This window comes from Dromaius novaehollandiae, chromosome 29 (assembly GCF_036370855.1).
Source record: "Dromaius novaehollandiae isolate bDroNov1 chromosome 29, bDroNov1.hap1, whole genome shotgun sequence".
Lineage (NCBI taxonomy): Eukaryota > Metazoa > Chordata > Aves > Casuariiformes > Dromaiidae > Dromaius > Dromaius novaehollandiae.
This window is the reverse complement of record NC_088126.1, coordinates 2,069,380-2,093,547: the sequence shown is the minus strand read 5'-3', so window position 1 is coordinate 2,093,547 and position 24,168 is coordinate 2,069,380. Positions and strand designations below refer to the sequence as shown.

The 24,168-nt window shown below is 63.1% G+C and overlaps 1 protein-coding gene across 1 annotated transcript; it reads left to right on the top strand.

Moving 5' to 3' along the window:
* Positions 1–4,170: 4,170 nt before the first annotated feature.
* Positions 4,171–14,517, top strand: LOC112995270 (COUP transcription factor 2-like). The gene is made up of 3 exons (XM_064498984.1): positions 4,171–4,914; positions 10,996–11,523; positions 13,849–14,517. Exons 1-3 carry the CDS (start codon positions 4,569–4,571, stop codon positions 14,121–14,123), a joined length of 1,149 nt encoding a protein of 382 aa, XP_064355054.1. The 5' UTR covers positions 4,171–4,568; the 3' UTR covers positions 14,124–14,517.
* The last annotated feature ends 9,651 nt before the right edge of the window (positions 14,518–24,168 follow it).

Here is a 24,168-nt window from a genome sequence, read left to right as displayed (position 1 = left end):
AACTACAAGTCCCAGCAGGCTTTGCGCCCCCTCCGCCCCGCCTCGCCCTGCTCCCGGCGCCGGGCGGGGTTCGACGTAAGGGTTAAAGGTAAAGGTAGAGGTAGAGGCAGGGTGCAGGGTGCAAGGCAGCCACCCCACGGGGAGCCGTGCAAGGCCCCCCCCCGCCGGGGCTGGGGGTCCCCGGGGCGAGTCACCCCGTTGCAACACCCATGCAGCGCTGCGCTACACCGGCGTCACACCTGTGCAGGGCTGCGGCACACGCGGCGCGACACCGGTGCAATGCTGCGGTGCAGCCGGGGTGGGAGCAGCGCGGTGGTGCGTTACACCCGCGCCGTGCTGGGTTGCGCCTGATGCAACACCCGTGCAGCGCCGCATCGTGCCCAGCGTAACGCTGGTGCAGTGCGGAGTTACACCCGGTGTAACACCCGCGCGAGGCTGTGTTACGCCTGGTGGTACCCTCGGCCTGACACCCGTGCAGCGCTGCGTTACACCCAGGACGGTGTCAGTGATGCTGCATCACTCTTGCTGTAGCATCCGCACAGCGCTGCCTTACACCCGCTGTAACACCCGTGCAACACTGCACTACCCTGGTGTAACACCCGCACAAGGTGCATTACCCCGGTGTAACACCCGTGCGATGCTGCCTTACACCCGGGAGAGCGTCAGCGTGATGCTGCATTACTTACCCCCCCGTAACACCCGTGCAACGCTGTATTACCCCGGTGTAACACCCGGCAGCGCTGCCTCACACCCGCTGTAACACCCACTCGGCACCGCCTGACGCCCGGCATAACACCCGCTCGGGCCGGCCTGGGCGCTGGCACCCGCTTGCAGTCCGCCGCGTCCCATGGAGGAGCCCCAGCCCAGCGCACGGCCCCCCCCGACCCCTCCTTGGGCCCCCCCAGCTTGCACAGCCCCGGGGGTGGGCACCCATGGGTGCTGGCGGGGCGCAGGATGCAACCCGCCTCCCCGCACCCACAGCAGTTGCACCCCCAGGATTGACCCCCCCCCCCCAGCCCTGCTGACCAGGGCCTGACCCTGTGCCGCAGCCCCCCACCAAAGCCGGTGGGGGGGGGGGGTTCTGCAGGGGGGGGGCTCGGCGCGGGTCAGCGGGGTCAAGGCGCTCTCGCCAGCTGCACCGCAAATGTTCGTTAAGTGCTTAAACAACCGGCCAGGGCCCAGCCGAGCGGGGCGTCACGGCCCGCCGCCCCCCCCTGCCCCCCCAGCCACCGTCAGGCCCCCACAGGAAACCGGGCTTGGGGGGCAGCGTGGGATTTCCTCCGTGTCGGCCGCAGAGGCCTGGCAAACTCATGCCGTGCAGGGCTTCCTCGCCGGGTTTGGGACCCCCCCCCCCACCCTGCCGCCTTGGGGGGGCCCTTCGGCCGCAGAGACCTGCCGAACTCGTGCCACGTAATGCCCCAGCCGCGGCCCCCATCGCGGCCGTAAATCTCAGCAGCACCCGCTTCCCCCGACCCGGCCCTGACACCTGGCCGTCGTGCGGGGCTGGGCCGGGGGCGGCTGTCCGGTGCCCCCCCCCCCTTCACCGCCTCTCCGGGGTCACTTGTTAGTTATTTATTTTTTTTCCGGGAGCGAGGCCAGGAATTGTTTTCTTTCCCGGTTTCCCCGCGGTGGCCCGGCGAGGGGGGCCTGACCCCCGCCACCCCTGCTCATCCGGCCCTCCGCCACCCACCGCCATCCATCACCGGCTCCTCCGACAGCCCCCCTTCGGGGGGGGGGGGGGGGCACCGCTGTGTACAACGGCTGGCGGATGCCCCACAGCTGAGATGAGTTGGGGCGGTCTCGGATAGGCGCGGACCGGCCCAAAATTTCTGAGCTGCCCCCCCCATGGGAGGAGCCCATAAATCCCCCTGGGATGCGTCGACCTCGGCGCGAGGACTGAGCTGTCGGACAGTGAAAGCTAATGAATTTTTGCCTAAAAGGGAGCCCGCGGGGGGATTTATGAGGTTGGTGCCCCCTCCCCGGCACCGGCGATGAAGAATGAAATTTCGCGTGACGGCTTTTACGAGCAATTATAGGAAACAGCTTCTTTACAGTCGCCTTTGCCCAACGGCATCGCCGGAGAGGGGCCGGGAGACGTCTGTGCATCCCGGCGCTGCTGCTGAGCACGGGCGCGCTCGTGTCACCCGCGGAGGGGCAGCACATGCCCGGCTCCGGGGCGCTGAGCCCTGCTGCTCGCGGCCGCCCGATTCGGCTGTTCCCACCTCCGCAGTGTCGGCATCGCGCGTTTCCCGCGGCCTCCTCGGAGCCTCCCGGGCGACACTTCAAATCTCAGCCGGATTTTGTTTTTTTCCCCCCTCCCCTTTTCTCCCCCCCCCCCGCTTGTTGGGATTGTCACGTCTCGGCAGCCGGCGCAGACGGATGCGTGGCAGCTTCACAATGCCTGCGACGAGGGTTTGCTCCCTCGCTCCTTTTTTTTTTTTTTTAATCTTTTTCAGAAGCATGTGGTCACCCTGCTCCTCGCAATTAATTGTCTCCCTCGTTTGCTGCCGTATCGCGATGCAGCTGGGCCCCCTCCCAGCACTGTCCCCTTTCCTTGTCCCCGTCCCCATCCCTTGTCCCCGTTGCTGGCCCTGAGGACATGGTCCTGGCCCCCGCTGGGATGGTCCCCATCCATTTCCCGGTCCCCAACCCCATCACTCCTTGGGGACACCGCCTTGAGTCCTGTCCCCATCCCCTTCTGCATCCCTGTCCCTGTCACACTCCCCCATGGTGACCCTCCGCCTGACCCTCCCTGGGGACACGGACCTGGCCCCGTCCAGGACCATCCCCATCCCCTTCCTTGTCCCCATTGCTGTCCCCGGGGACACACCTTTGGGACCGCTCCTGTCCCCATCCCCTTCTGCATCCCTGTCCCCATCGCTGTCCCCATCGCTCTCCCCCATGGCGACCCTCCACCTGTCCCTCCCTGGGGACACGGCCCTGGGACTGTCCCTGTCCTGTCCCCTGTCCCCCATGGCCACCCTCCACCTCGCCCTCCCTGGGGACACGGCCCCGGCCCCGGCCCGTCCCCTCCGCCCGGAGGCACCTTCCACCTGGCCCTGAACCCACGGACCGCCCAAGCCACGCCCCCCGCCGCTAGGCCACGCCCCCTACTAGACCGCGCCCCCCCTCGGCGCGCTGATTGGGTGCGGCCCTCCGCCTCGCCGGCGTGCCGAGGGGGCGGGGCTGGTGACGTCAGCCGGCGCCGGGAGCCGCCGCGCCCAACCTGTCCTTTTATGGCGGGCAGGTCCTTATATGGGCAGCGCCTACGCGGACACATTGTCGGGGGGCTCCGGCGGCGGCGCCACGTGACCCGGCGCGGGTGCCCCGGGCGGGGCGGGGGTCGCGCAGCGCGGACGGACGGACACGTTGCCCACGCGGCTCCGCGCACACGCCCCGGCGGTGCCCACGCGGCTCCCCGCTCGCGCGCGTGGCACTGACCCCCGGGCGCACACGCAGGGGCGCGCGCCATGCACGGGGGGCCGCGCACACGCGTGCACGCGCACACCCACGCGTGCACACGCACCCACGCGTGCACGCGAACCCACGCGTGCACACGTACATATACACACACACACACACGCTGTCCCGCTCCCCGCCCCCCCGGGCCCCGGCGTCCTCCGCCCTCCCCCCGCCGCTCGGCCCGGCCCCGCCCCGCTCATTCGGGGCTAATTTTGACGGATTTCCACCCAATTCCCCCTGCGGGGGACGAGCCCTCCCTGCCGCCGCCGCCCGCTCCCGGGGGCGGGCCGGGATCTGGCGCTCGGGGCAAGCGGCCGGTTCTCCGTCCGGGCGGGACCCGGCGGGGGCAGCTACGGCCGCCCCGGTGCTGGGGCTGCCGCCGCGCCGGGCCCCCCGGACCGGCCCCCGCCCCCGGAGCCGGCCCGCCCGCCGCGCCGGCAGCCCCCGCTCCCCTCGCTGGGAGGGGAAGGAACTTTTCTCTTTCTCCTCCTCCTCCTCCCCCGCCAGTCCTTCCCCGGCCCGGCGCCCGCCGCCGCCGCTCCTGCCCCGGCCCTCCCTCCCTCCCTCCCTCCCCAGCGCACTCCTCCATCCCTCCCTTCCCCATCCCTCCATCCTCAGCGCACTTCTCCGCCCCGTCCCCGCGTCCCCCTATCCCGAGCGCACTCCTCCGCCCGTCCTTCCCCATCCCTCCCTCCCGAGCGCACTCCTCCAGCTCTCCTTTCCCCATCCCTCCCTCCCGAGCGCACTCCTCCAGCTCTCCTTTCCACATCCCTCCATCCTGAGCGCACTCCCCTCCGCCCCGTCCCCCTGTCCTGAGCGCACTCCTCCTCGGGTCCTTTCCCCATCCCTCCGTCCCGGCCGCTCTTCTCTGCCCTGTCCCCCTATCCCGGCCGCCCTCCTCCAGCTCCCCTCTCCCCATCCCTCCGTCCCGGCTGCCCTCCTCCAGCTCCCCTCTCCCCATCCCTCCATCCCTCTGTCCCAGCCGCCCTCCTCCAGCTCCCCTCTCCCCATCCCTCCATCCCTCGGGCCCCGCCGCCGCGGCCCCCCCAGCCTGAGCGCCCCGCTCCGCCCGCCGCAGCCCCCGCAGCGGCCCCGCCGCCCCCCGCATGGCCACGGCGGCGGGGCCCTGGCCGGGGCCGGAGCCGCCGCCCTGCGGCCCGGAGGCGGCGGGCGCGGCCAAGGCGGCGGCGGGGCCGGGGGCGGCGGGGCCGGGGGCGGCGGAGAAGGCGGCGGCGGCGGCGGACTGCCTGGTGTGCGGCGACAAGGCGAGCGGCAAGCACTACGGGCAGCTCACCTGCGAGGGCTGCAAGAGCTTCTTCAAGCGCTCCGTGCGCCGCAACCTCTCCTACAGCTGCCGCGGCGGCCGCGACTGCCCCGTGGACCAGCACCACCGCAACCAGTGCCAGTACTGCCGCCTGCGCAAGTGCCTCCGCGTCGGCATGCGGCGGGAAGGTGAGCGGGCACCGGGCACCGGGTACCGGCACCGAGCATCGGCATCGGGTACTGGACACCGGCATCGGGTACCGGGTATCGGACGGGGGAACCGAGCATCGGCGTCGGGTACCGGGCATCGGCATCGGGTACCGGACGCCGGGCAGTGCGGGCGCAGCGAGAGCAGGGCAAAGAGCAGAGCAAAGAGGGGAAAAAGAAAAAGTCGAAAAGAGCAAGAGGGAAGCGAAAGGAAAGCAAAGAAAAAAGGAAGAGAAAGGAGAGCGGAGCTTAAAGGAGGAGAAGAGTGCAAAGGAAGGAGAGGGAGGAAGGCAGAGGGAGGAAAAAAGAGGGTAAGGGGAGGAAAGGGAGCAGGAGGGAATGGAAGGAGAGGGGGAAAGAGGCAAGAGGGAGTGGAAAGTGAGAAAAAGAAAAGGCAAGAGGGAATGAAAAAGGAAAAAGAACGGGAGAAAAAGGATAAAAGGAGGTGGAAAGGGGGAAAAAGAAAAGGATGACGGAGTGAAAAGGGGAAGAGGGAAGAAAAAGAAGAAAGGGTAAGAGGGAGTGAGAAAGAAAAAAGAATGGGAGACAAAAAAGCACAAGAGAACAAGAAAGGAAAAGAATGGGGAAAAGAGGGGGAAAAAGAAGGAAAAGATCAAGGGAGCAAAAATGACGAAGAAAAAGACAAAAGAAAGAAAAAGAGAAAGAGATCAAGAGAAAGTAAAAAGGGAGCCTGAAGAGAAAGAAAAAGAAGGAGAGCAGAGAGAAAGAGAAAGGAAAAGAATAAAGAAAAAGTGAAAGAGAAAGAAAGTGAAAGAGGGAGAGAAAGGACTCGCAGAGGGGAAGGAAAGAGAAAGAAAAAGGAGGGGGAAAAAGAAAGAGAAAACTCTCCTGCATTTTTCTTTCATTTTTCCTTTCCCGCTGCTCTCTTTATCCCTCTTTCTGTCTCTCCCTCCGTCCTCTCTTCCCCTGTTGCCACCGCTCCTTCCCCCGGTCCCCTCTCCGGCGGGGCCTGGCCCGGTGCCGCCCGGCGCCACGGGATCCCCCCGACCACGGAGCCGGCCCTTCTCCCCCTCCGCCCCGTCGTTTTGGGGCAGATGCCCCGAAATTGGGGACAAACTTCCCCGGCCGAAGTCACGCTGGGCACCGTGCGCCGCGTCCCCCAGCGCCTCCGAGATCCCTCACCTGCCACAAACCTCGTCCCAAAAACCATCCCCATTTTTTCTTTTTTTTTCTTTTTTCCCCCCCTTTCTCCTCCTTTTTGCGACCCGAAACGTGCCGCCGTCGCTCCCGCTTCTCCTCTCCTCCCGCGAGCGAAGCGAAGCCCCGCGCCGCTGCTCTCCTCGCCCTGAAGGAGAAGGAAACGTGACAGCGGCCGTAAACCGCCGCGCTGCCCCAACACCCTCCGCTCCCAGCCGCGCGGCAAAGGGCTCCGCGGAGGGAACCTGTTTCTTATTTGGCTTAATTAAATCATCAGCGAAACTGCTTTCTTGAACCAGGGAACTTCTAGTTTCTTTGGGGCTTAACTAGGGCTTGATTTATAGGTTCGTGTCTGTGCAGGGATGGGAGCAATTTACTCTTCCCCTCCGTTATATGTGGATCGGGGATGTGCTGGCTTTAGAAAAGCAGGGAATTAGAGGGCGATAATGCAGATATTCTCTAAAAGATTTGGACTTTGGCTTCGGGGAGGAGTGTCCGGCAAATCTGAAGTTAATTAGTCTGAATCGGCCGCTCTAATACGTAGCGTGACCGGGATTAAAATTGCGTTTCAAGCTAACAAGAATATGACATGTGCTGCTACCTTGTCTGACTTCAACCAGCCACATAATCATTTTTTTTCTTTTCCCGAAAGCATCAGCTTTAGAAGTATTTCTTTTTAAGCTTGAAATTGTGCACTAGGGCAAAATGCGATCGTGAAGGATTTGGGTAGCGGCTGGCGCGGGGCTCTCCCAGCCAGATGCCGTCACGCTGTGCCGAAAGCTCAGCCCTGAGCAGCGCGTGAAATGAATTGTCCGGAGTGCTCAGCCCTTAGTGAGGGACCCGGCGATGTTTTTTAGTTTCTTTGTATTTTATTTTTGCTAATTGCATAGACGGAGCGGTGGGTTTGAGCCCCTCGGGTGCATTGGCTGAGCGAAAGGGCTGGAAGCGGCGGGGAGGGCTCAGTGCCGCCGCGGCTCCCTTGGGATCGTGGTTCAACGGCTCGGCCGCGCGCGCGGGGCGGCCGGGGCGGCAGCTTCGCCCTCCTCGCGGGACCCTGCCGGCGAGCCGATGCCGCGTTCGTCTCCCGGAGGAGCATCGCTCCAGCCCCTCCGGATCTGAGCATCGCGGGGGTGTCGCGTGCTCTCGGCACGCGAAGCAGGAGCGTGAGAAAGCCCAAAAGCTGCCGCCGATTTTATTCTTCCCCTTCTTTTCCCTGGCAGAAAATCCTTCCAGTTTAGAGCTGATCAAATTCGGGCTGAGGCACCTCCGTCACCCTCATTGCATGCAGGAATATTCTCAGTGGGTGAAAGGGGTGAAGGATGAGGTTATCCTTCCCCGTCAGTGCCGGCAGCCTAAAACCCATCTGGTGCATCCCCGATCGCCGAGACGTGGGGTTTGCATCCGTCTATTTTCCCCCCTTGTCGTCATGTTGGTCTCATAGGTGCAGTTTTGCTGTTAAAGCCCCTCTCCGAAGGCCGGCGGCGATTTCCAGCCGGGGTTTTCTGCTGCAGGTCGGTGCAGCAACAGTTGGCCGGAGCGGCCAAAAAGTCACTGCTCTGGATTTAAAAAAAATCAGTAAAATTAAGAGAAGGCAGCAAACCTTGGGGCACGTCGTGGTGCTGCATCGCAGCAAAATCGCCGGTGCCTTTGCGTGGAGGAAAACGCCTCGGCGGCCCCACGCGGGCTCAGACCGCGGGATGCCCCGGCGCAGGCTCGGCGGTGGGATTTTGAGCGGTTTCTCGGCACTTGAATCGACATAATGCTGCAAGAGGCGGGAGTGTTTTCTAGCAGCTCCACTCCCCACGCTGCTCCTGGATTTTTTTTTCTCTTTTTCCAATGAATTGCTGGGGCACCGCTTGCTGCGGGAGCTGGAAATGGCTCAGCTGCACCCAAATCCCTTGCTTGAAGGAGAAGAAAGTCCTTCCGCCTCCAGGCGCGATGTGCAACCCCAGCGCGGTCTCGGGGAGCCCCGCGAGCACGACCGAGTTACCAAGTTTGTACTAAAACGTTGCCCGCGATGGGGCAACGATGGAGAGGAGCCGGGTGGGGGGGAAAGTGTGTGTATCCTCCGGGCAGCAAGACCTGCTCCTAGCACATCTTCCTTGTCCTGCCGCACTAGATACACAGGGATTAACTCCTTTTCCAGAAACTGGGCAAATTCCCCGGGATTTCTGGCATCGCTGCTGGTAGCTGATGTTTGTGCTGGGGCTGCCCAAAATGTGGAGTTCAACCCCATTTCTCAAGGCCGACCTGCACCCTTGTCTGGACAGCACGTCCCCGCTTCGATTTCTTCTAATTAAAAAAGAGATTTCTCAGCCATGTTAAAATGATAATAATAATAATAATCATTTTTTTTTCTGTGTTGAAAACACCGCAGCATTTTGGGGGCAGAGGGAGAGGTGCAGCCTCCGGGTTTCATGAGCCGTGTGAAAAATGGGTCATTTTGGCCCGTTCCCGAGCCGAGCTGCCCCACTCCCGCGGGATTGCTGCTGCTTTGGGCTGCTCCGCTCAGGGGAGCCGCTGCTGCGCTTGGCGGGGGCGTTTGGGGTTAGAATTTGGCTTTTTTTTTGTTGTTTTTTCCCCCCTTTTTTTCCCCTTTTGTTTTAATTCAGAAAAGGAAATTGCCGCGAGCGGCTGCTCTGCCCCGGATGGTTTTGTTTGCTGCTCGCCCCGGTGCCCGCTCCCAGGAAAGCACCTTGCACGGCTCAAAGATGCCCATTAAAAAGCGTTTGGGTAAAATATTCCCGGCCGGGGGAATGAATCGGCGGTGGCCTCTTGGCTCGCCCCGGGGTTTCGGGGGCTGCTTCCCGTCATTCTGCTTCCCCGTTCGCTGCTTCCCGTCGCGCTCTCCTCGTCCCCGCTGCGAGGTGTCTTGGCAGCAGCGGGAGGTTTCGCTGTGCTTGTGCATTATTGGTGCTACGTTTTTTGGGTGCGTACCGAAAAAACAGCCTTTCTGGGGTTTTTTTGCCTTATTTCCTGCGCTATGTGAGGCTGGTTGAAACCCACAGGCTGCAGTTGAGCCGCCGGCGGCTTCTCCGACTCGAGGGAGGAACCGGGCGCTGATCGAGGCCGTCCGGCAGGCGTCGGGCGACCGGCCGCTCCGTGCCTCAGTTTCCCTTCCCGCAGCCCCGACGGCATCGCCGGGACGGGGCCCCCGTCTCGCCCGGGAGAGCGGCTGGGAACCAGTCCCAAAAGACTCCTGGGATCCAACCGCTGGTTTTGGCTGAAATTATTTCTTAGCGATGCTACAGGTGACAAAACCCCCCAGCAACCTCCCTCCTCCCCCCAGGGAACAGAGCGAGGAGCCGAGCTGGTGCCAGGCAGGGTTTAGGAAGGGGAGACCAAATCTTGGCTTTTGGAAAATCCCTCTGGGCAGGACACGAGTGATGGGAACCAGTTTGGTCCAGTGGAGCCGAGCCGCGGCTCAGCGTTAGGGGTTTGTTCGGCTGCTGGATCCGGCCCCGCCAGCGCCGGGTGATTTTTGTGAGCCGACGGAGGTTACAATTCGAGGTGGTGTGCGCAGTGGATAAATCAGGCTGGGTGAAGCCTTTATTTTCACGGCGCTCCCTTTATTTTCGCAGCTGTGTTTGGGCTGAAACGGGTCATTTCATCCTCCGGGAACTAAACCCGGTAATTCTGAACCTACCGTTTTGCCCCAAAGAGGTGCAGAAAGGGGTTGCGACGGATCAAAGCACTGGCCTAGCTGCCCTGCGCTGACTTTCAGGGGACCTTTTCCCTCCTGTTCCGTTAAACCCTACGGGGCCGTCCAGGCCCGTCTGCAAAACCCAGCGTCCCTCGCAGCCGGGGCCGCTTTCTCATTGCAGGCTCATAGGAGCTTTTGGGCATGGAGATCTTTTGGAAAACAAAAGAAATTGAGACAAATTGGGGTCTGTTGCTTTTTGCTGCTGTTGTGCTCAGGAAAAGCTGGAAGGGGACAGTTTTTGGGCTGGCGGAGATGCAATGGGGGGTTATATCGGAGGCGAGGAGCGCAAAGCAGCCGGGGTGGGATGCGACTGGGACTGCTGCGTCCTGCAGCCGGGCAGCTCGGAGGAGAGCAGGAACAGGACGCAGGCGTCCCGCAGCACCCTGCACCGAGGGAGGCTGCGGCGCCCGGCCGGCCGCGGCCCTGGGGTTTGGCCGCTCCTGCTGCCAGGAGCCGGGGGAGCTGGGATCCGGCTCGGGGCGGCGATCCCGACCGCTGGATGACACTGGGGATTGTCAAGCCGCATTAAGCTAAGCCTCCCTCAAGGGCTGCCCACGCGGCGGGGGGCGGCGATGCCCGGGGCGAGCGTGGGGCCGGGCGCCGGAGCCCGCTCGGGGCGGCTCGCGGAGGATGTTTCCAGGCCAGTCTGGAGAGGTTTTTCATCCCAAACTCTCCAAACAGGAGGAAAGACCAAAATGGGGGTGAAGGAGGGAAGCTAACGGGTGCCCGTCGAGGCGGTTGCTGGTGCTGGAGCCTGGGCAGGCGCCCAGGACACCTCCGTGGGGGTGGCCCCTCGTTAGCCCCATCTCATTAGCGCTGGATGCAAGGACGCGGCGACCCTGAATGCCTGCATGGGGGCCCCAAAATCTGTTATGCCCTTCCCTAATAAAAAGCTGGCGGCGAGCCAGCGTTGCCTGGGGTGGCTAATGAGTCAACCACCATCTTGCTGGGAGGTGGAAGGGCTGCCAGGCCCCCGGGGTTTGTCCCCAGCTGGGGTGGCATGTCCCCAGCCGGGGTGGCATGTCCCCCGTGCTCCTTTCCCCCTCTAAAGCGGGATGGGGTGACCTGGCCCCCTCTTTCCGCGAGGTGGGGGCGTTGCGAGGGTGATGCAAGGGGGCCGCGCTGCAGAGAGGCCGGGGGAGGATAGCGGGGGGCCGTGGTGCCGGGGCTCCCGCGCTGACCTCCGTGCTCCGCTCCCGCAGCCGTGCAGCGGGGCCGCATGGCGCATCCCCAGAGCAGCCCCGGGCAGTACCCGCTCAGCAACGGGGACCCCTACGCCGGCCACAGCTACCTGAGCGGCTTCATCTCGCTGCTGCTGCGGGCAGAGCCCTACCCCACGGCCCGCTACGGGGCCCAGTGCCTGCAGCCCAGTAACGTCATGGGCATCGAGAACATCTGCGAGCTGGCCGCCCGCCTCCTCTTCAGTGCCATCGAGTGGGCCAAGGGCATCCCCTTCTTCCCGGACTTCCAGCTCTCCGACCAGGTGGCCCTGCTGCGCATGACGTGGAGCGAGCTGTTCGTGCTCAACGCGGCCCAGTGCGCCATGCCGCTGCACGTGGCCCCGCTGCTGGCGGCCGCCGGCCTCCACGCCGCCCCCATGTCGGCCGACCGCGTCGTCGCCTTCATGGACCACATCCGCGTCTTCCAGGAGCAGGTGGAGAAGCTCAAGGCGCTGCACGTGGACGCTGCCGAGTACGCCTGCCTCAAGGCCGTGGCTCTCTTCACGCCGGGTGAGGACCGGTGGGGTGGGGCTAAAGGGGGTGTGGCCAGGAGGGTGGGGCTGGGTGGGTGGGGCTAGAAAAGGCGACGCTAGATGGGCTGGGGATGAATGGGGATGAATGGGTGTGGCTGGGGATGAATGGGGCTGGGGTTGAATGGGTGGGGCTGGGGTTGAATGGCGATGAATGGGTGGGGCTAAGCAGGGCAGGGATGAATGGGTGTGGCCAGGCAGGTGGTGCCGAATGGGGCAGGGCTGGGTGGGCTGAGGCCAAGTGGGGGTGGGTGGGGCTAAATGGGGTGGGGCTGAGTGGGTGGGGCTAAGCAGGACAGGGCTTAAGAGGGCAGGGCAAAATAGAGGGAGGCTGAATAGGAAGGGGGGAGCAGGGTGGGGCTAAAGGGGGCGTGGCCAAACAAGGTGAGGCCAAAAGGTCCTGCCTCCTCTCCTCCGTGGCTCCCCCCACCCATGGGATGGCTCCAGGATGAGGGGGCTGAGGGCCGCAGGGCTGGGAGCTCCCCCGACACCTCTGCGGTGTCCCAGATCCCCCCTTCCGTGTCCCATCGTGTCTCGGTGCCCACCGCCCCAGCCCCACCCTGTGGCACGGGGGCTGCGAGCCCCCCTGTCCCTCTCCTGGCACAGCGGTGCCCAGTGCACATGCGTGATGCCCCCGCCAAAAGCCTCGCTGGAGGGGCCGCTTTGAGCACCCGTGGCTGGGAACAGCCCCGCTCCTCCCCGCCTTCCCCGGCCAGAGCAGAACATGGATCTGCAGCGGGAACCAAGCCCCAAAAACAGAGGTTTCCACCCTTGCAGCAAAGGGAGGGATGGGTAGTAGCGGCTGGGAGCTGCCTCCCGCGCTGAGCTCGCCTGTCCCTGAGACCCTCAACCTCAACGAGCCCCTGCACGGTCCCGGTGAAGCAGTTCTGGCTGTTTCTACCTGTGGAAAGAGGTGGCTCTCGGGGGGCCCATGGCAACTGGCCTCGCGGGTCCGGCTGGGTTGCAAGAACTGTTTTATCCAAAATGAAAACCCCAATGAACCTGACTGTTCGGCTTCAAACGAAGGTTTTGATTTTTCGCTCCCCAATGATTGCATTTGAGCAGTCTCCAAACAAAACCAGTTGAGACTAGATGCTTTTTTTTTTCTTTTTTAATTCTTAAAAAAAATCAAAGCTAAAAGACAGCAGCGTGGGAGGGACGAGGACTAAACAAAGAAAAACCTTGCTGATTTTCCATGCTGGACCGTAGCCCCGGGGGGATCTGTTTGGTGCCCGGTAACCGGGAGGTGGCTGCTGCAGCCACCGACCTTTCGTCCTGCCGGGTTCGAGCCCGGCTGGGGGCCGCGGCAGGGAAGTCTGTTGGGATTTGCAGCATTTTCTACCCTTCGAAGCAAGCCAAAAACAACTTCACCCCAGCTCCCGTGTCCCACCTGGGGGTTCCAGCTGGATTCAGGGGGGTTTTACACCCTCAGTGATTGATCTGTACTTTTTTTTTAACCCCGAAACCTGGAGTTTTGGAAGAGAAAAGCAGTGGGAGACGGTTGCTGCTGCCTCTTGGAGGTGCCCAAATTCCCAGCCCAGCCCATGCTCCCAGGCAGAGCGCCGTGCCTGCGATTCAGGGCGTGCGTGAGCCCCGTGAGGCTCAGCCGGACAACGCTTAAATGTCCAGATTAGCCAGAAAAAGCAAATGAGATGCCGGGAGCCAAAATTTTGCTTTTCCGAAAGGCCCCATTGTTTCCTGCCTGGCCGTTCCCGGTGACGCCGATGCTGCTGGCGGGCTGGGGACTCTCGTGAGCGCCACTGCTAAAGGGCGAGTTGAGCCCCGGAGCCGGGGGAGAGCAGGAGGGACGTCGGCTCGCGTTTGAAACCCCTATGTCTAAACGAGCCCCGGAAAAGCGATGCAGGCTGCACACTGGCAAACCCATCCCCTGGGCTGCCCAGGAGACCGGCCCCAGCGGGGTGACGCTGCCGGGGTGTCCCAGCACCCTGCGGGACGCAGCAGCAGGGCAGCAAGCGGCCGGCACTGGGGTGGCAGGGGGCCGACGGTTGGGTGATGCCCAAGCGCCCTGGCTCCCCCCTTGCAGTGAGTTTCCCCCTCTTGGAGAACCAATTTCCCCAGGGTGATAAAGGCTGAAGCCGTTAGCGATATTTTCCGTGTATTGAACCATTATGTAGAGATATACATATATGTATTTTTTATATATATATGAATATCTTTCCTATAGCATACAGAAATGCAACTTTGGCATCTCAAGGAGACATTTGCTGTGCAGGGCGGCCGGGTTTCGGGGCGGCCGGGTTTCGGGGCGGCCCCGCTGACGCCTCTGCTTGCTCCCCCGCGCCAGACGCCGTGGGGCTGTCGGAGCTGGGCCCCGTGGAGAGCGTGCAGGAGAAGTCGCAGTGCGCGCTGGAGGAGTACGTGCGGAGCCAGCACCCCAGCCAGCCGAGCCGCTTCGGGCGCCTGCTGCTGCGCCTGCCCTCGCTGCGCCTCGTCTCGGCGCCCGTCATCGAGCAGCTCTTCTTCGTGCGCCTCGTGGGCAAGACGCCCATCGAGACCCTCATCCGGGACATGCTGCTGTCGGGCTCCACCTTCAACTGGCCCTACATCGCCATGCAGTGAGCAGGATCAGGCCCCGGGGCGACGACGGGGCGGGGATGGAGCCTTAAAAAGGACCGCGACCCCCCTCCCCTCGCCGCCGCCTCCCCCCGAAGCCTCCCCGCGCGGCCGGCCCTTGAGAACGGAGAACTCGTGACCGCAGTGGCCTTGACAGCGACAGTGATTTTTTTCCCCCCCCTCCCCGTCTCCCTGTTTGAGGGGAGTAAAAAGAAACGGAGGTTTCGGATCTGCGGAAAAGCAGCTCCGAAGCCCAGCGAGAGACTCCGGAGCGGCGCCTCGGCCCCGCGCAGGGCAGTGGGACGTGTCTCGGGCCCTGGGCAAGGGAGAGGTGCGGACTATTTATAAAAATAAAATAAAACCTATATTATATCCTAATCCCTCCACTTCCCTCGGCTGACGAACGCGTGTGCTGGTGGTGTTATTCCCCCCCCCCTTTTCTTTTTTTGAGCGCTCATTGTCTGCGAGACGCCGAGCTCCCCTGCGAATCGTGAGCTGGTTTTTTTTCTCCTTTTTCTGCTCTTAAAAAAAATAATCCAACACCTTTTTTTTCTTCGGTGCGATCGGCACCGTAATGAGAGCTGACGCTTGCTGAACGCGCGCCAGCGGCGCTCCCGCCCTCCCGGGGCTGCGTGCCGGGGCCGGAGGTGGCAGCCAGCTGGGCCCGGAGCCCGCTCGCCCCCCAGCTGCTCCCAGTATGGGCCCAGTCTCATCCCAGTATGGCTCCGTCTGCGCCCAGTGGGACCCGTCTGAGCCCTGTGTGGCCTCCCCAGTCTGATCCCAGTATGGTGCCAGGCTCATTCCTATATGGCCCCCAGTTTGACCCCAGTATGGGCCCCCAGTGTGGTGCCAGGCTCATCCCTGTATGGCTCCCCAGTCTGATCCCAGTATGGTCCCAGTCTCATTCCTGTACGGCCTCCAGGCTGATCCCAGTATGGCTCCCAGTCTGATCCCAGTATAGTCCCACTCTGATCCCAGTATGGTCCTAGTCTCATTCCTGTATGGCCCCCAGTCTGATCCCACTATGGGCCTGGTTTCATCCCAGTATGGCCCCCGGTCTCACTCCTGTATGGCCCCCAGTCTGATCCCAGTACCAGCCCAGTCTCATCCCAGTATGGCCCCCCAGTCTGATCCCTGCATAGTCCCAGTCTGATCCCTTTACAGTCCCCCAGTCCGATGCCAGTATGCTCCCAGTCTCATCCCAGTACAGCCCCTGCCAGGGTGGTGGCAAACGCGTCCCCAGGCCCGAGCAGCCACCGGCACCAGGGCCGCAGCATCCCGCCACCGCCCCGAAACCCAGCGGCGGGCGCGAAGCTGGGGCCGGGGTGTGTGTGTGGGGGGGGAACGGCGATGCCCGCGCCGGAGCCGCCCGTGTTTTATTACAGGTTTTTAAAAGCCCATTAGAGAAAAGTCAAAAGTGGCCTTTTCAAACCAAAGGACACGGGCCCAGCTTCATTTGACCCTTCTATAAATAACGTCCGGCGGGGAATATTTTAAACAAACACCGAGCGGGGTGAGTTATGCGGCGGCGCGGCGCAACAGGAGCCGAGGCGCTGGGAATTAATTCAAGGACGAGCCGGAAAAGGCCACGGGGAAAGTTATTGCCCCGGGGCAGCGCGGCGGGACCCCGCACGCCTGGGAGGTGGTTCGGCTCGCGGCACGCTCCGAGCAAGGGGGGGGGGGTCGGGGTTTGAAGCATTCCCCCCCCCCCCCAGCCAAGTCCTTAGGAAAAAAAAAACAAAAAGCCCTGAAAAATAAAATTATATTGCGAGAAAGCTGCAAATTGAGAATTTGCCTCCTTCAAAACGACGGTCCGAGCCGTCAATCACAGTCAATCAGAGGAGGGCAGGCCTTGGAGGCGGATCGGGGGCCACGCTGGGGGGGGGTGATGGAAATTAAAAATAATAAACAAAAAAAGCCACTTTTAAATACTCGAGTGCCTACTGGAGCAGCGTTTGGGGGGGGGGGCATATCCGTTTTGCACATCAAAATGCAGCCTTTTTTCCCCCTTAATAGTGGCTAATCTGTCCAGGGACAGTACAAAATTGCTGCCTTTCGCATCCACCGGGGCTATTTCAATGGCCTTGTCCCTGGTGCCTCGTCCATTTGCATGTAAAAGCAGCGAGCCCGTCCCCACGGCATCATCAGCGCCGGGGAAACTCTGCATCCCTCCGTCCTGCCCGTCGCCGCGGTGCTTTTGCAGAGCGGCAGCCGCCAACCCGCCCTGCGTTAGCGCATTTTCGGGCCGTGGCGGGAGGAGAGGCGGCTATAAAATCCAAGCGTGCAATTTCAGCTGATTCAAAGGCGTCGATTTGCTCGCTGGTGGCAGATAAACGCGGGGTGAAGCTGCATTAAGGGCGTGCAGGGAGCACTCGGCTGCAAAGCGGGAGGAAGGGGACCCGGCTGCAGACGAGCTCCGGTTTTGCAGCCAGCGGGATCCAGGGTTTAGCCCCGGACGGTGCCAACCTTTGCCTCTTGCTGGGATGTTTCTCCCCTCCGGTTCCCCCTGGTTTTGGGTCACTCACACTCATGCAGGACAGCTGGGAAGGGGATGTGTGTGTTCACCCCATCCCGCTGCCCGGGAGCTGAGGGTGCAGCTAGTGCCAGCCCCGCTGCGGCTAATCTGTGCTGGGCCCCGCTGCAGCCCTGTGCACGCAGCGAACGCCAACCCTGGGGCATCGAGTGCCGCCTCGCCTGCATCCAACGCTGCCCTTGGCCCTCCTGCATCCCTGTGCACGCAGCTGATGTCAGCCGTGGTGCATCAAAACCAGCCCTGCTGCAGCTAATGCTGCCCTTGACCCTGCTGCAGCCATGTGCATGCAACTCACTGCAGCCCTTGTGCAGCTAGTGTCATCAATCCTGCAGCTAATGCTGTCCCTGGTGCACCTAATGCTGTCCCTGGTGCATCTAATGCCACCCTTCATGCACCCAATGCCACCCCTCATGCACCTAATGCTGTCTTTGCCCTGTCGCACCGCTCTGCGAGCATCTAACAGCAACCCCGGTGCATCTAACACCAACCCCGGTGCATCTAACACCAACCCCGGTGCAGCTAACACCAACCCCGGTGCATCTAACACCAACCCCGGTGCCTTCAACACCTCCCGTGGCTCTGCCGTGTCCCGGCTCCCGGTTGCCCTTGCCCCCGCGATCCGAGCGCGGCCGCGGCGAGGCACCGGAGCAGGTGGGCGGCAGCGCCCGTCTCGCACGCGCGCGGTGCCCAACGCACCCCCCCCCCCCCGCACCCCCCCGGCACGGCACCGCCGCGCTGCCGGCTGCTAATTTTAGCAGCCCGGGAGGCGATCCAACGGCGCGGGCGCTGGCGGCGGCAGATAAATTTCTCGATCGATCGATTAAGTAGCTGCTTGGCTGGAAGCGGGGAGCTGCGCCCGGCTCGGGGATGGGCCTTGCAGCCCCGCTCCCCGTTTGGCCGCCGCGCCGGGCTGCTCCATCTGCCACCGAATTTCCTGATTGTCACTGGAATTAAACAAGTGAAAATTGCCTGTCAGGAAAATCTGTGAAATCGAGATTTCTGTCAGTTAAAAGAGCGGTGGCAAAATTCCCTCACGCGATGCTCGGCGGCCGCGAGCTCCTCCCACGGGCTGGCACCGGGCGACGCGCCGGGGCCCGATCCTGCCCCGCGCGAGGGTGCGAGGGGTCGGCCCGGGCCCAGCTTCCTGCTGGGGAGCTGGCGAAAGGCGATGAAAAGCACTAAAAAAGCAGATGGAAATGCAAGCGGGGGTGGGAAATGCATGCATGTGCATGCACGTGTGTGTGCATGCATGCTCGTGCACAGGCGTGCGTGTGCCCGCGCACGGGGCCGCGGAGCCGATCGATAATTCGGAGGTAAGTTTGCGGTCAGTAGCTAGATGCTATGCGAGGGGTCTGCGCCGGGCTCGGCGCCTTAACTCTTTGGCAGCCGGGAGACGGCGAGGAAGCCCGGCCGGGAGGCGGATCGTCGCCGGCAGCGGCTCCTTCCCGGCCGCCGGCCCCGGCGAAGCTGCTCCCTCGGCGGTGCCCGCCCCGCCGCCTCGGCGCCCTGCGGAGCTCGTCAAGGTCGCCTCCGTGCCGCAGCTAATTTACAGGCCTGACATTAAGGCACCAGACAGAACCCGGCTCGCGCGCGCGCTCGGGTGGCGTATATACGACGGGAGGATTTATCGGCCGGCACGGGGGCTGCGGCGCTCGGAGGGGTCCCCGCGGCCTCGCCAGTTCCCGTGCACGCTGCAGAGCCAGGCCCTCCCCTTCCCCACTCTAGGAACCGTCAGACCCCAAAAATGGTCTGCATGGCCCTTTAACTGCCTCCCCATGGCTTAGCTGGCCCCATCCTCATCCTCACCTCTCTCTTCATCCCTATTCCTGGCCCCATGCTCATCCCCGTTCCCATCCTCTTCCTCACGCCCTTCTCCATTTTCATTCCCATTCCTTGCCCCATCTCCATTATCATCCTCATCCTCATCTTCATCCTCCTCTTCTCCCCAACATCATCCCCATCCCCATCTCTAGTTCCATCTCCGTCATTATTGTCTCCCCACCCTCATCCCCAACCCTCTCTTCATCCCCATCCCCTTCCTCTTCCTCAGCCCCTTCTGCATTTTCATTTCTATATCTATCCCCATCCCCTTCCTCTTCCTCATCTCCTTCTCCATTTTCATTCCCATTCTTGTCCCCATCCCCATTATCATCCTCATCCCCACCTTCATCCTTGTCTTCTCCCCATTGTCATCATCATCCTCATCTCTTCATCCCATTCCCATCCCCATCCTCATCCCCATCCTTGACCCCATCCTTGACCCCATCCTCATCTTCATCCTCATCTTCTCCCCATGGCCATCCCCATCCCCAACCCCATCCACAGCCTTCTCCCCATCCTCATCTTCATCCCCATCCCAGGGAAGCCCCTGAATCCCTGTTATCCGGGGGGGGGGAGGCACCGGGACCGACCCTCTCCCCCAGCCCCAGCCCGGGACTGAGCCGCGCTGTGAAGCTTTGTGCGTTCGGCTGCGGCAGAGGCACTTCCAGAGCCGCCATTCCGCCTGGGATAATTGTGCGGGAGGCAGCGCCGCCGGGCAGGGAGAACGCCCTCCGCAAAATATGAGGACTTCGGAAAATCTAATTGACAAGAGAATAATAAGGGTTCGATGCCAAGCTGTTAGCGCGGGAGAAGGAGACTTGGGGAGTCTCCGGCGAGGGAGACGCAGGCACAAAGGGAACGATCGCGCCGGCGCAGCTGAATGCAGACGAGGCGCCGGGCGAGGGGCCGCCGCGACCAACCCCTGTATTAGACACTAGAGAATCCACCCGGCCACCAGCCCTTCCCCGGCCAGGGCTGGCTGCGGCCGGGGAGGCGAAACAGCCCTTTCGGGAGCCCCCCCCGCGTCCCCTCTCCGCCGTCACCCCAATAACCCCCGGCGCCGACCGCGGCGCCCGAGCCCCCGGGACGCCCTGGCCCCCCCCGTGGATTTCATGCCCTTGGCGCCTCCCCCCCCCCCCCGCAGGTCCTGCCCGGGTCCCCAGCGGTTTATAATGAGCTTAATTCCCTGTTGAGTCAACACCATGCTTCAGCACCCCCGGCCCCGGCCCGGCCTCGCGGCCCCGAAAATGCCCCCGCTGGCAGAGCCCTTCGGGGGGGGGGGGGGGCTCCCGCTGCCGAAACGGCGCCTGCCCCCTCCCTGCCCCGCTCGGCTGCCCCGTGCCTCGGTTTCCCCACGCGGGCAGCCCCGGCTGGGAGAAGCCGGATGCCCATATGGGGGGGCATCGGGGTGGGACACCCCCCTTTCCCTTAAAACCCCGTGGCCCCCTCCGGTGCCTCGTTAGCTGGGCGCTTCGTTAGGCAGTGGTGGGATGGGGATGCCGGGGCGTGGGGGGGAGATGGCAGCGCACCGGGGGCACCGCGTCCCCCGGCCACCCGCTCCCCCGTGAGCACGCGTTAATTCACGCCAAATCGCGGCAGCTTTCCGCGGCGGCCACCGAAACGGCTGGTTTTTCGGCCATTTCGGGGCGTTTTATCCTCCTTCTCCATCCCCGGCTCATTTGGGCTCTTCCCCCCATCCCGCGGGTACCGACACGGCCGGGGGCGCGGGGGGGACCCTTCCCCGCGCCGAGCCGATGCCGGGCCCCCCCCCCCAAGCCCCGTGAAAAGCCGGGACCTGGCCAGGTTCGCCGAGGAAAAAGGCTACTCGGCTTTACAGTAGCGGGGACTATAGAGGCCCTGTGTCGGGCCTGACCCGGCGGGTCAGAGGTGAAGGGTTTCCCAGGAGCGTCTTTGAAGAGAGCCATCTTTGATGAGAAAAGCGCCTCTATACAGATGTCTCCCGATTACCATGAGAATGGGGAGCACATGGCGGCCGCGGCGGCCCCAAAGGCAGCTTTAATGGAATGTCATTAAAACGCCCCCGCCGCCCGCTCGCTCGCCCGGGCCCCCCCCTCGCCCCGCCGCAGCCTCCCCCCACCACCCCGGCCGCAGCGAGCGGCCCCCGCGCCGGCAGCATCCGCCGGCCTCCGCCGCGCTCGGCCTCGCCAGGCCGCCTTCCCGCGGGAATTTCCCCGGTTGCGTTCCCGTGGGCATTTCCCCGGTCGCGTTCCTGCAGGCATTTCCCCGGTCGCATTCCCGCGGGAATTTCCCTGGCCGCATTCCCGCAGGCATTTCCCCAGCGGCCTCCGACCCATCCCGGCCTCTCCTGCCCGAAACGATGCTCTGGGACTAATAAAACCGCCGGCGGGGACCGACATCGCCGTCATCCGCCCTCGACAGGCCCGGGAGCCGGTGCCGAGGGCAGCAGCCGCCCCGGCGCGAGGCGCGGGGTTAATCGCCATGAAATCGCCCTGCAGCCCGGCTATTATCCGCCCGGCGCGGCGTCGCGCGGGGAGGGGGGACACGGCATGGTACTGACCCAGCCGCCGGGGCTGGAGGTGCCCGGCCTCGGCCCCCCCGCGGGGTTTTGCTCCCTTTCGGCCCCCCCGAGGGATTTTGCAAACTGCCTTCGGCTCCGACAGCACCGGTGAGCGTGGCCGAAACGGGGACAAAAAAGCAGAAAATGGCCAAACCAGGGTAAAACGCCCCAATGGGGAAATAACGGCCCCAGGAGCATCGTTAGGTCAAACCGGAGGAAATGAAATGGTTTTAGGCCAGAAAAGGCTGTTTCCGTTGTTTCGCCTCCCCCCTTCGCCCGCCGAGGCCGTTTGCAGGCTCAGGGCGCCGGTGCCAACCTCCAGCCCCAGTCAAGGGCAACGTTTCCACCTGGAAATGTTTTTTTTCGAGCTGCTGCATGATGAAAACCCGCTTGTGCTGCGGCCCCCCCGGGTCCCCCCAGCTCTCGGTGGCACCCGGGGGCCTCGATCTGCGGTGATGGCCGGGAAAAACCGCCACCGAGGGAGAAAAAGAGAGAAGGAGAGAGAAAAAAAGTGGCGTCTCGGCTGCAGAAACATCCCCGTTAGACACCCGCGGCGGCGGGGCTCCCGGCCCCCCCGCCGCCCGAGAAAGGTCAGCCCCTGACTAGTTCGTTATCATTAGCTAAGGCCAATTTAATCACCGCGCCTGTGTATAAATCACGGCGGACAGACAGGGCACTTTCCTCCCTCCCGCCTCCCCGGCGCAAAGGTTGACAAATCTCCCGGGCGCCTCCGCCGCCGGCCAGCCCGGCCGGCCGCCCCGCGCGCCCCGGCCCCCGGCTTCCCGGCTCGCAAAGGACGCGGTGAATCAGCCGGGCGCTGCCCATCCATCAGCCTGGCGGCCCCGAGCGCAGGGTCACGGCTGCGAAAGACCAGGGTCGCGCGGCCCCGCGGCGGGGCCAGCCGGGCCGGGCAGCAGCGTGCCGGCGCCCCGGGGCCGGTTAAGCCGTGTCGGCCCTCGCGGTGCCGTTTTGGGGTGGTTTAGGGCTGATTTGGGGCACGCCGTGGCGCTGGATCCCGCCGTTTTCCCACGGCGCTGGACCCCGGTGTTTTCCCACGGTGCCGGATCCCGGCGTTTTCCCGCGGCGCCAGGCCGGGATGTTTCCCCACGCGGGAAAATTTGGGGTGCCCCATGGCCGGAGCCGTCCATCCACCCCCGTCCGCAGCCGGGATCCTGCGAGCAGAGGGGAAACTGAGGCACGGTGACCCCCCCCCCCCCAGCAGCCGCATCCTGAGCCCGCTAGTAGCCAGCGGACGGATCCAGCCCCCCCGAAGGATGGAGCCGGACCAGGCATCAAACTTTTTTCCTCGCCTCCCTCCCTCGCCACCTTCCTTTTCTTCCCTCGGTTCTTTTCGCCCTTTTTCTTGCTTTTTTTTTTTTTTATTTCCATCTAATTGAAGGGGGGGGGGTGGAAGATAAGAGCTGCCAGGGCTAATTACACCTCATTATTCCAAAGGATCTCTCACGCCTCACTTCTCCTCAAACGCCGGCAAAAGCGAGGGGGAGGGGGAGGGCTATTAAGGGAAAAGCCGGGTGGAAAACAAAGTTGGTTAATTCACACGGCGCGGCCCCGCGGCGGCTGCGTGCGTGGGGGCTCCCGGGGGGCCGGCGAAGAGGGACCGGCCGGGGGCTGCGATGCGCCGAGGGCAGGGCCGGGCAGCTGGACGGCGGCGGTGGGGCATGGGAGCGGTTTGCGTTAGCCCCCCCCGGGCATCGCCTGCCCGCTCCGGGCCTCAGTTTTCCCTTCTGGAAAATGGGCTCAGCGCACGGGCAAAACGCTCCGTAATCCCGTGAGGACCCCGCGGAAAAGCACAGCTCCTCGTGTGGCTTCCCCCCCCGTCCCATCCCCCTGTGGCCGGGGGTCCCCTTCGTCATCAGGCCCCGGGGGGGGGTCCGTGACCTCAAACCATTTTTGGTTTTGGAGCCGCAAAGGGCGACTGCTCGCCAAGCTCGAGGCGTTCGGAGCCGGGGCCACGTGCGCCGGCCGAGACACGTGTCGCAGCAGCAGCGTTTTGCAGCAAAGCCCGTCGCGGGTCGGGGCTCGACCGGCCTCGCCGCTTCTCCGTGGCCTCTTCCGCAGGGACAGCGTCGCCTCTCGCTTTCTCCGCGCTGCAAAACGCAGCTCTGCGCCCCGCTCTGATGCGTTTCCTCGGCTAAAGCCCGCGCCGCAGTCACTCGGCTCGCCGGCGCTGGCAGCGAGGCTTTTTTATTCGCGTGAAAAAAGGGGGATTTAATCACGAGCCGGTCCCAAGCAAGAAATTTCCCATTTCGTGTCGCGAGGCAAGGCGAGGTGCCGGCCCTGCCCGCGCGAGCCGAGCGGCAGAGCTTCCCTCCGCGGGCCGGAGGCCTGGGAAGGTTTCGCACGCGGGATAAAGACCGGCGACAGCAGCCGAAGGATGAGGCTCGGGGAGAAACGGGGATTTTAAGAGGCCTTGGTGAATATTGTGGGAGCCGTACGGATAAACCAGCCAATTCAGCCGAGTCTCACGTTTGCTCTCTGCAAAACCTCATTTCCCTCCTCCCATTTCGTGACCCCAAAGTCCCGACACCTTTTAATTAAACCAGGGAGGGCCAAATCCATTGCTTTGTTCCTCTTAAAAAAGCCCCCAACGGCCCCCAAAGTAACCTTTGGCAAAAGCCAGCGAAGAGGATTATAGGAAATCTATAAAATTGCCCTGAAATAAGGACACGGATACATCGCTGCTCGAGACGCGGGGTGGACGGACGCACGCCGAGCTTGCGAGGACGAGCAGCGGCGGAGCGATGCCGTTAGAGGATGCCACCGGCTTTAAACTGTGCCTCTTGCTGGGTATTTTTAATGCTGTATTTGGAGATAACAAGTGGGGGAAAAAAAAGAGGAGAATAAACACTCTTCTCTTGAAAATACAGGTGTTTGTCCATTTTCTCTGTATCCCCCCAAACAGCCACTGAGCTGCAGGATTGCTGCTTTGTGCCTTAAAAAGAGAAAGGAAAAAATGCAAAAGCATGGACAAGTGGCAAAAGGAATTAAACCAAGGAAAGACGATCGTAAAAACCCTCCACTTTTGACGCAGTTTCGTAATGGAGCGAGGGGGCCCCAAATCACCGTGACCCTTTTTGGAGGGTAACTGGATTTTGAGGATGCCCAGCCGGCGAGCAGACAAAACCAGGGGAATTTTG